Raw genomic sequence first — 12,240 nt, 5'->3', positions numbered from 1 at the left:
TTGCGCATTGCTGGTGGGGATGTATGATGGTTCAAGTACTATGAAAAACATTGTGCCAATTCCTCACAAACTTAAACACAGAATTACTATATGATCTATAAATTCCACTTGTAAGGGGATCCTGAGTGGCTCAGTCAGTTAAGCATCAAACTCCTGGTTTCGGCTCAGGATGATCTCACAGTTTGTGAGCCTGAGACCCACGTCAGTCTCTGGGCTGACAGTGCAAAGCCTGCTTGGGATTCTCTCTCTCCCTCTTTGCCCCTCCCCCACTTGTGCATGTGCTTTCTCTCTCTCTCTCAAAATAAACTTAAAAAAATAAATTCCACTTTTGAGCACATAGCAAGAAGAAATGAAAGCAAGAGACTCAAATAAATATTTGTACACCCATGTTTATATCTGCATTATTCACAGTAGTCAAAATATGAGAGTAACTCAAATGTCTATCAACAGGTGAACAAAGGAACAAAATGTGGCACGTACACACAACAGAGTATTATTCAACCTTAAAAAGGAAGGAAATTCTGACACATGCTTCAACATGGATGAATTTTGAAGTTATTACTAAGTGAAATAAACTTGTCAAAAAAGGACAAATACTATGTGATTCTATTTAAATGAGGTACCTAGAGTAGTCAGATTTATAGAGACTGAAAGTGGGGTGGTGGATGCTGGGGATAGGGGAGCCAGAAGGAGGGGAGAAATGGAGAGTTAGTGTTTACAGAATATGGAGTGTTAGTTTGGGAAGATGAAAAAAGTTCTGGAGATAAATGGTGGTGATGGGTGCACAACAATGTTTAACACCACTGAACTGTATACTTAAAAATGGTTAAAATGGTAAATTTTTATATTATACATATTTTACCAAAATAAAAAAGAATCTTCTAAATCAAAGAAGAAGTAAAAGAGAAACGAGGAGGAGGAGAGAAGGAAGGAAGGGGAAGACAAAGAAAAGAAGAGAGAAGAAAAGAAAAAAGAAAAGAGAAAGAGAAAGAAAGAAAGAAAGAAAGAAAGAAAGAAAGAAAGAAAGAAAGAAAGAAAACAGAATGATTGTACTACAATCTAAATACTGGATTGGCCCAGGGCCTCTATGCAGTTCACTGGGACAGATGACCATATCAGATAAAGTGTGCCTCATGTGCTGAGGAAGGACTGTGTGTACAGGGGCAGTGGGTGGCCCCTACTTGTTCATTCATTTATTATTATCATTAGGAAAAATTTCAAACATAAATACTGAAAACACTGTACAGCAAACACTTACATACCCTTCTCCTAAACTTTATGATTAGTTTTTACTTGTTTTATCATATACCTGCTCATCCATCTATCAAGTAAGCCATCTGATTTTTTGACAGACTTCAACGTAAAACATCTATACTCTTCCCCGTAAACTTCAGCATTTATATCATTCACTGTTCAGTATTTGTTTATGCTTTTTCTCTTGAGCTAAAATTTACATGCAATGAAATGTACAAATCCTAAGTGCACATTCACTGAGTTTTGACAAATGCACATATCTGTGTAAACCAAATCTTTCTCAATATACACATTACTATCACTCTAGAAGTTATTTCATCACCCTTTATCTACTATTTTATAATCACAAAAATTAAAGCTATTTGGAAAGTGTTTATAGTATGATCTCCTTTTTGTTACAGAAATATAGAAAAAAACTTGAAGAAAAAAATTTTAAGTGTTTATTTGTGGGTAGTTGGATTACCACTGATTTTTATTTTCTGCTATTCTCTGTATTTTCTAACTTAACAGAAGACCATGGGGGAGGGGAAGGAAAAAAAAGAGAGAGAGGGAGGGAGCCCAACCATAAGAGACTCTTAAAAACTGAGAATAAACTGAGGGTTGATGGGGGGTGGGAGGGAGGGGAAAGTGGGTGATGGGCATTGAGGAGGGCACCTGTTGGGATGAGTACTGCGTGTTGTATGGAAACCGATTTGACAATAAATTTCATATTAAAAATAAATAAATAAATAAATAAATAAATAAATAACATGTTTAAATGTAAAATATTAAAAAATAACTTTTATATATCATCATGGTGTTAAGAAAAATAATAGTGAAGCCACTTAAAAGAAAAAAAATCTTTTGATCTTTTAGTAAATGATGTCACACATAGAATATTTATAGATCATTAAAGTGATCACTTTGAAGAAAATGTATATGGCAAAAATGGAAACATTTCAACATGAAATTAGATTACAATGACAAAATTACAATGAATATTAACGCCATAATCAACATAATACGATGAATGTAAACACACAGAATAAGGCTAGAAGGGAATAAGAAAAACAAATGTGCTATATTTCTCATTCTGTCTCCTGGAGTCTGAATGATGGAATTATGGGTAATTTTGGGGAAAAAAAAGTTATATCAACTTTTCTAAATTAAAACAATAGTTAAAACATCCCATAAGACCCTGACTTTGAGCCATCCATCTCTTACACATGTGGGCCGGCTCTGAAGACCTTGAACCCACTCAGGCAAGCTACATAATGTCACCTGGCCATTGTAAAACCCTTACTTGGACCACACATTTTGATTGGATTTTGGAACCATATGATCCAGATTATTATAGCAAGACAAAACAAACAGGTACTAAGTTACCTCTTTCAGGAAAGATGTTGTTTTTGGTAAGTTTGACGCTTTTGGGCCTTGGATTGTTATCATCCATACCCATGATCAGGTTGCGGAAAAACAGATCAAATTTCTTTCTGCTGTCCGCATTGATGGTGCCGGCCACGGTCCACACCAAGGCAAAGAGGAATAGACCTTGCAGCCAGAGAAAGATCTGTTGGCTTGTTGGGCCTTCAAATAATTCACTTTCCTCCTTGTCTATTTTTCTGATTTCATCTAAAAGCAAGAAAAAGGAACCTCAGGAAAAGCTGCAAATATCTGCTTATATACAGATCTATAAACAATGTGAGCTGGGTGATCTTGTCTGTGAGGGCTCTGGAGAGGGGAATGATAGTGGCTGAGTGGCCATCACCTGCCAGATCCTTTATCCACATATTTCTTTGTGCTAGTTTTAAAAACTTTTTCTAATTTTGAAAGGACATGGGCACCAACCTGAAGGAGCTCTCAATGGCTGAAGACATTTGAGCATCAAAATAACTATAGCATTGGATTATAACCCGTAGGATAAAATAAATATTGTGAGTTCATACTTTAATCAGCAAATAACTGAATTAGCAAAGAAACAGGGAAGAACAGTTTTTCCTTACAGAAAATTCTAATTAGTAAATATAGAAGGAATACACAGAGAAACAGAAAATTAACATTAGGCAAATGCCGCCGTAATAACCGTGGTAGGCAAGATCCAATAGATATTAAAATCAGTGGGTGAAAATTTGAGGAGCAAATAGGATATTTGCATGGTTTCAAATTGTCTCCCCTCCCCCCAAATACTTATTAATTATGAAGGAAAACATAGTAACTCTTCTCTTACAGTGGAGAAATGTGGCTCTGATCAAAGCTAACTTTGACCAGAGCCTTCGCCAATCATAACATATAGCAACATCATGTGCCCCATGATGATGTACAGAGAAGGATACATCATCACTTTCGTGGTATTCTTACTGAAAATGCATAACCCCAATCTAATTATGAAAAAACATATCTCTTAAATTGAGAGATATTCTATAAAATAAATGACCATTATTTATCAAGTAACCAAGTTATAAAAGACGAGGAAAGGGGTGCCTGGCTGGCTCAGTCAGTAGAACATGTGACTCGATTTGGGGGTCATGAGTTTAAGCCCCATGCTGGGTTTATTTAAAAAAAAAGGCAAGGAAAGACTGAGGAGCTGTCATAGATTGAAGGACACGAATGAGATACAACAATTAAAAAAAAAAAGTGACCTCCTGAATTGCATCCTAAAACAGAAAAAGGACATTTGTGGAAAAATTGATGAACTGCAAATAAAGTCTGTAGTGTAGTTAATAGTTTAGTATCAGTTTCAATTTTCTTATTTTGATCATTGTGCCTTGGTTATGTAAGATGTTAACTTTAAAGGAAGCTAGGTGAAGGGATATGTGACTCAACATAGTCCTTTAGCAATTTTTTTGCAAGCCTGAAATTATTTTAAAATAAAAGGCTAACAACTGTATTTAGTATTCTTTAGCTCAACGCCTTGCTGATTGATCATAGTTACCGTACTCCTGCATTTTAGCACTGACAGAGGAAAAAGTTAGGGCTCTGAAATCAGACATGTCTGTGTTCATGTCCCCAGTTTTTAGTAGTTGTGTGTCTTTCAACACTCCTGATAGGACTCATGGCTATAGATCTGGGAAGGCAAGATATTAGGGCACTCAGTGCTGGGGACAATGAGTCCGTTTCTCATGCGATGCCTTTTTTCCTGGAGGAGATACAACACAAGGACAGGAAACAGGGCTTGGGAAAATATGCAAAATTTGCAACTAATGATGCAAATATATGGCATTGTATGCAGTTAGTGTGCTTTTGAAATTGCCTGTAATTTTAATTTCAGAAAAATCACATAATATTTAGCCAAAGAAAGTCTCCACTCAACTGTTCACCATATTACATTTTTTTAATCTGTTCCTATAATGCCTTTGGAAGCAATGAGCTGAGAAAATGTACATGTAACAGAAGTTCTGGGAAGATCCATCTTGAGCCTGAATTATGTGAGATATTGAAAAAGAAATGTCATCCAGGAAGAAGTTATCCAAATGGACACATGCTTTGTCATTTCCCACAGAATTCAATGAAATTTGATTTATATGTGATGGTTACAGGGAACTTCTCTAGGACCTTTAAACAAATAGTTCTATGATTTAGGTACTTCTCATGTCCTGGAGAAGTTCCCTAGTTTTGTAGCTGATGTGATCAGTTCTCTTGACCGTGTAACTATGTATTTTGTGAAATCAGATTTTTATAAGTTTTCTTAACACATGAAAATCTCCGGTCTTATTTTTTGCAGAATCTTTTTTTCTCAGATACATTCATATGTATCATGTAAATTCATTTCCCTCCAGGATATCCTAGTTAGGTAAAGAGAGACAGAGATTTTTATCCTCATTGTGTGGACGAGAAACCCAACACAAGAAAAGATGGGGTAATTTGCACAAAAACATCCAGGAAATCAATCTAAGATTAATGTTAAAGCCCCAAAACATGGATTCCTTCCGCTAAATTCTACTATCTCCACTCCAAAGGCTTGTTTGTTCTAGACTAAAATGCCAGTCTCGTTGTGACTCATGGACGGGGCAGGAATAGAAGGGATGGGGAAGAGGAAGAAATATCCTGCATATACCCCACCTTCAAGAATCATAGTAGCACGTACCAAGCAGAGAGGAGTATAGTCTCATCATTGAGGAAGCAAGGTGGATGGGAGAAGTTTGGACCACAAATTTACACTGAAGGTGAATAAACTCCAGGCAGGGCTGGACAAGCCACATGAACATATCATTGACCTGAAAGTAGAAATGAAATTTGAAGACGTTATCAAAAAATGAGTTTAAGACTAAGGGTTTGGTACACTTCTGGAAGGCCAAGGATGCTGGTCAAGTTGCTGATTATTTTTGAATGTAGGTGTATTGGGAAAAGGACCAAAGGTACCCAGGGCCCTGACTTAAACTTCCTACTCAATGGACAGGCAGCCCACAGACCAGCCCTACTCCTCCCATTTTACTACCCAGAGCTGGATACTCAGAGGCTTGGAGCTACTGTGGGTCAGCTACAAGATGCATAAAGTAGTTTTAGGACCCAAACTGGGCATCTGACTTGTTTGTATAAAATCATTAGGAACCCTAAACAAGATTTTCAAATGACTTTAGGCTGGACTCCTGTATAAAGTGGCCATAGGAAGTGCAGAGCTAAGTTCAAGGCTGATTTTCAGTAATTATCTGTATGTATGTATGTATGTATGTATGTATGTATGTATGTATATATGTACTTATTTGTAGGTTTAATGATTCTCATCTCTGCTCTTTACCCCAGTTACTCTTTCCAAAAAATTTTTCCTTTATCCTCTTATTTGGGATATTTTTTCATTTTTGTTAAAATATTTGTGGTTGTCACTGTAAATTATCTTAAGTCATTTTTTGGGAAGTAGATAGGTCATCACTAAATAAATACATGTATATATATATATACATATATTGATATATATCCATATATAAATATATAGATGCATTTATATGTATATATGAATACATACACATGAACATATATATGAATACATATACATGTGTACATGAATTTGTGGTATATTCATCCAGCCAACAAATATTTATTGAGTATCTAGTAATTACAGTGTTGTAGGTGCTGAGGATAAACAACCCACAAGATAGACAGGATTCCTGCCCTCTCAGAAATTACTGAAGGATAGGGGAGACAAAAAATAAATAACTAAACAAGCAAGGAAATAAATAAAATACTTACAAATCATGGAAAGTACTAGCAGGAAACAAATAAAGATGCTACAATGGGGAATAATGGGAAGGGCTTAGTAGGGTGGTCAGGGAAGGCTTCTTAGAGGAGGAGGCCTTTATGTTGAGATGATGAAGGTGAATCATCCCTCAGAAGATAAAATGGGACAACATTTCCAGGAAGAGGAAGAAAAGGTGCGAAAGTCTTGAGGTGATGAAACCTGGGGTCTTCTAGGAATGGAAACAAAATACAAGGGCTGCAGGGTAATAAGTTGAAGAAGAGGGTAGTGATGAGTTCAGAAAGGCGACAGGGTCAGACTGAGGTTTCAGAGGCCCTGATAAGAAGTTAGACTTTGTCCTAAGGACGCTGAGGAGTCGCACTGAAGGCTTCCTGTGCACCTGTATAGATTGGTCTCTTGATGTGCATGTGGGCATGTATCTGTATAAGTATGTGATTATATACATGGTACGTTCATATAAATGTGACAGGAATGGGGCCATCCTACATAGCTCATCAGAGTATTTCCACAGTAGGAAGAGAGCCCAACTATACCTTTCTTGGCTTCTTCGGTGAGAAACTTTCCTAGAATTCTATTAATGCAGGGAAAGACAAAAGCCACCAAAAGCTTGGGTTCTCCCTTCCTGATTCCCTAGGCTGAGAGTGTGCTCATGTACCCATTAACCTGAATGTTCACACCTCTTTTAGAAAGGGAAGAAGGGGACATATACTCTTAGTACCTGCAATACAAGCTTTTCTAAGCTGGCTCCAGCTCCCTAGATATGAGAGGTATGAAGTCGAGGTCACCAGGATGGGGAGTGGCAGTACAAAGAGGAACACAGCTCTTCCTAATCTGGCCTATCTCTAGAGCAACTTCTAGAGATATTTCTGCTAGTGGAGCAACGGGAAAAGGAGTGACATTCCAGCCACCTTACAGAATGTTCTCAAGCATCAGAATTCTCCACTGGGGAGATGGGGAGTGATGGAGAAGGTAGAAGAAAAGTAGAAATTGACCATATCCCATCCTCTCCACATGGAGAACAAAGTTGGAAAAATGGCAGGCAGCCAGGAAAGAAGACAACTAGAGGCAAGCAGGGGAGCCACTGCCTGTTCTTGCATCCTGGAATTAGAAGGTAAAGATGTGTCTAGAAGGCCTTAGAAATGAGGAGCAGGGAGACAGGGAGGGAGGGGAAGTAAAGGAGTCTGATGGTCTCACCAATTCCTTGTGCTCCTCAGTGAGACTGGTGGGCAGGGTGTCCATATAAGAGTCCTTCAAGGGCTTCCAGCCTAGTTGATGGGGCTCCATGTAGATCATCCCACACCTGGCAAGCACAAAGAGAGAACCAGCCTGGTCCACATCTAGGCTCCCAAGCACACAGGGGCGAGGTAAATGCAGGCAGTCATGGCAAGGTAAGGGGCTGTAGCTTGGGGTGGAGCACAGACCCTTGCCTGCTCTAGGCCAAAAGGAAGGTGCCCAGATTTTGTCAGCAAAGGATGGGGACCAGTGATAACAGCTTGGTCTTGGGAATAAGAGAGACCTGGGTTCAAATCCCAGCCCCAGATTCTACTATCTGAGTGGCCTTGGGCAAGCTTTCTTTATTATCTCTGAAATTCTTCATCCTTGTCTATAAATCAAGAAACAAAAAATACATAGTTCATACGGCTGTTACAGTGGTTAAATAAGAAAATGCCAACAAATAATTCAGTGCCATTTCCAGGATATAGAAAACTCGTAATCAATAGAAACTATTATCATTAGCATTAATAAGTACTGATATTGTATGTAGTACATGGTTTTTTCCCCCCATTAAAATATGGCTGCCATTTACTGAGCATCTACTGCATGTCAGGCACTATGCTATGTCTTAATGACCTTTATCTTTAAGGATATCTTTATGGTCATGTTTTAAGACATGAGGAAACTGGCTCAGAGAGGCTAAGTGACTTGGAAGAGGCCACACAGCTAGATATTGACATGGCCAGGGTGGAAGACCAAGTTGGTCTAATTTGCCATTGCTCTTTCTACTCCCTGACATTGCCTTTTAGAATGTGGGCTGACTTTATTTTTTTTATGAACCTCAGGTACAGAATTGGATTCATTGTCATCCTTGGTACACTATCAGTAGCCCATGCAGGGCCTTTCTTATTTCTTAGTTAAGGGTTTTCAATAATTTAATGAGTATCCATGAACCCACCACCCAGACAGAAGCTAGGATCTTGACAATAACTTTCATCTAACCCATTTGGTCTCCATTATCCTATACCCATGGCTTTCTCCACCTGATGTAACTCATTATCTTGAATTTCATGGTCACCTGTCTCTTGATTTCTTTCTTTCTTATATAGTTTTATAGTACTTCTATATGTTCCTATAATGTAAATTTATTTATGTTAGTTGTTTTTAGCAGTTTAAATGGAGACACTGCACTATATATACTATTGTGTGCTTATTTTTATACATAACATTGCTAAGATTTTATAGTTAATAAGATTTATCCATAGAGTTCTAGGTCAGTATAATTTATTTATTTTGAGTGATATATAAATATTACAGTTTGTTACAAAAACACTAATTCAAAGGGATACATGCACCCCTATGCTTATTGCACCATTATTTACAATAGCCATATTGTGGAAGCAATTCATAGATGAATGCATAAAGAAGATGGGTATATACATACAATTCCCTCAGGGTGCCAGTATGAGGCTGACTGACCTGCTCACAGTGGCTGGCGAGGCCTGCTCCAGATCCGCTGGCTCGAAGATCAGACTCATCTTGGGGCTCATCTGGATAATCTCTCCACTCATTAAACACAGCTGAAAGGGCAAAGCAGAGAAGTGGAGGGCAGGCAAAGGGGTTAAATTCTATCTGCAAGTGAAAGGCTTCAGTGGAGACAGAGATGGTTTAAATTCATTCAGTACTTCTTGAGCACTAACTATATGCATCAGGCACTGTTCTAGATATGTAGGATAAAACAGACAAAAATCCCTGTGCTCTTGGGATTTACATTCTGCTGGGAGGAAACAGATGATAAAATACATAGCACATAACATGATGAAAGTGCTTTGGAAAATAATTAAGTAGAAGAGGAAGCTGGAAAATGCTCAGCCAGGGCCAGGTGATTTTAAATAGTGAGGTCAGAGAGTCAATGAATTGCAGCCTTAGATGAAGGATCAAGAAGTTATCAGACTACATCAAGTTTCATGGTTCCTTCCTTAGCATTTAATATAGATGTAACTGCACACCTTTCTCCTGTTTTACTTGCTCAAGTTTCCCATGAAGGACTCCTTTTGGGATCTCCCATGGACTGGTGTAAGTCTACAGGGACAAGAACATCTCTACAAATCCTTTCTGGAATAGGCCAGGAAAGACCACTGGAAATCCTAGTGTTTAGAGGGTATGTCCCTGTAGAAAGTAGTTCAAACACACAGGGGAGACTCAGTGTACATACAAAGAAGTGGTACTTCCTATTTGCCAACATGGGTTCAAGTGAGATCTTTAAGTCACATGATTGCCTGAGGCTTCGGTCTCTCAGTGGCAAAGAGGAAACCCCATTACTCCCTGCTATTCATTCAAAGTTGTGCTTAAAAAGTTCTTTGTACATTACCTGGCCCACACCTGGAAACAGGTCACTAGAATCAGGTCACTACATGCATCCCCAAGAAGGTCAATAGCCATTATGGGGCTGACACCACCAGCAGTATCATCTCTGAATATCAAGAAAAGTAAAAGAGACCCATACCTCTGACGGTAGTTTGATTTACACCCAGTGACAGGAAGAGCCATCAGGAATTCATGGTTTATAACTCTTTATACTTCTTATCTCAAAACCAACAAATACATTTGTACAATTAGTTTATATCACATGGTCTATATAATATAATAAAACATTTCAATTTTTATATGTTATGTAATCAAAATTATGCACATATTATAATTAGCGTATGTGTGTAATTTGGATAATTAGGCCTTCCATTGAGCATGACTCACTCATAGTCTTGTGAAATTTAAATGTAGTAGGAAAGTATATTTTGATTCAATAATCATGCATATTCAGTATAGAAACTTCCTTAAAATGGTGATAAATTTCATTTCATTTTTCATCACCACTAAACCAGCCCTACAAGAGATCTTAAGGGGGATCCTGTGAGACAAAGTACCAGAGACATCGCTACAAGCATGAAACCTACAGACATCACAATGACTCTAAACCCATATCTTTCTATAATAACACTGAATGTAAATGGACTAAATGCTGCAGCCAAAAGACATAGGGTATCACAATGGATAAAAAAAACAAGACCCATTTATTTGTTGTCTACAAGAGACTCATTTTGGACCTGACGACACCTTCAGATTGAAAGTGAGGGTATGCAGAACTATCTATCATGCTACTGAAAGTCAAAAGAAAGCTGGAGTATCCATACTTACATCAGACAAACTAGACTTTAAATTAAAGGCTGTAACAAGAGATGAAGAAGGGCATTATATAATAATTACAGGGTCTATCCATGAAGAACTAACAATTATAAATGTCTATGCGCCAAATACAGGAGCCCCCAAATATATAAAACAATTACTCACAAACATAAGCAACCTTATTGACAAGAATGTGGTAATTGCAGGGGACTTTAATACCCCACTGACAACAATGGACAGATCATCTAGACACACGGTCAATAAAGAAACAAGGGCCCTGAATGATACATTGGATCAGATGGACTTGACAGATATATTTAGAACTCTGCATCCCAAAGCAACAGAATATACTTTCTTCTCGAGTGCACATGGAACATTCTCCAAGATAGATCACATACTGGGTCACAAAAGAGCCCTTCATAAGTATACAAGAATTGAGATCATACCATGCATACTTTCAGACCACAATGCAATGAAGCTTGAAATCAACCACAGGAAAAAGTCTGGAAAACCTCCAAAAGCATGGAGGTTAAAGAACACCCTACTAAAGAAGGAATGGGTCAACCAGGCAATTAGAGAAGAAATTAAAAAAATATATGGAAATAAACGAAAATGAAAATACAACAATCCAAACGCTTTGGGATGCAGCGAAGGCAGTCCTGAGAGGAAAATACATTGCAATCCAGGTCTATCTCAAGAAACAAGAAAAATCCCAAATAAAAAATCTAACAGCACACCTAAAGGAAATAGAAGCAGAGCAGCAAAGACACCCCAAACCCAGCAGAGGAAGAGAAATAATAAAGATCATAGCAGAAATAAACAATATTGAATCTAAAAAAACTGTAGAGCAGATCAATGAAACCAAGAGTTGGTTTTTTGAAAAAATAAACACAGTTGGTAAACCTCTAGCCAGGCTTCTCAAAAAGAAAAGGGAGATGACCCAAATAGATAAAATCATGAATGAAAATGGAATTATTACAACCAATCCCTCAGAAATACAAGCAATTATCAGGGAATACTACGAAAAATTATATGCCAACAAACTGGACAACCTGGAAGAAATGGACAAATTCCTAAACACCCACACACTTCCAAAACTCAAACAGGAGGAAATAGAAAGCTTGAACAGACCCATAACCAGCGAAGAAACTGAATCAGTTATCAAAAATCTCCCAACAAATAAGAGTCCAGGATGAGATGGCTTCCCTGGGGAATTCTACCAGATATTTAAAGCAGAGATAATACCTATCCTTCTCAAGCTATTCCAAAAAACAGAAAGGGAAGGAAAACTTCCAGACTCATTCTATGAAGCCAGTATTACTTTGATTCCTAAACCAGACAGAGACCCAGTAAAAAAAGAGAACTACAGGCCAATATCCCTGATGAATATGGATACAAAAATTCTCAACAAGATACTA

General features: G+C 37.8%; 1 protein-coding gene across 4 annotated transcripts in view; it reads right to left on the bottom strand.

The window, feature by feature from the left end:
- DNAH3 (dynein axonemal heavy chain 3) overlaps positions 1-12,240 on the bottom strand; it is a 168,115-nt gene that overhangs the window by 65,985 nt on the left and 89,890 nt on the right. For all 4 annotated transcript variants that reach the window (XM_042921633.1, XM_042921636.1, XM_042921634.1 and 1 more), the window contains 4 exons: positions 9,119-9,219; positions 7,619-7,724; positions 5,318-5,447; positions 2,620-2,865 (listed from right to left, as the gene is read on the bottom strand). In XM_042921633.1, coding sequence (XP_042777567.1) covers positions 2,620-2,865; positions 5,318-5,447; positions 7,619-7,724; positions 9,119-9,219 — 583 coding nt within the window. The remainder of the gene's footprint in view (positions 1-2,619; positions 2,866-5,317; positions 5,448-7,618; positions 7,725-9,118; positions 9,220-12,240) is intronic.

The sequence above is a fragment of the Panthera leo genome, chromosome E3 (assembly GCF_018350215.1).
Source record: "Panthera leo isolate Ple1 chromosome E3, P.leo_Ple1_pat1.1, whole genome shotgun sequence".
In the NCBI taxonomy this organism is placed as follows: Eukaryota; Metazoa; Chordata; class Mammalia; order Carnivora; family Felidae; genus Panthera; species Panthera leo.
The sequence above is the reverse complement of the archived record's forward strand: the minus strand, read 5'-3'. Positions and strand labels throughout refer to the sequence as shown.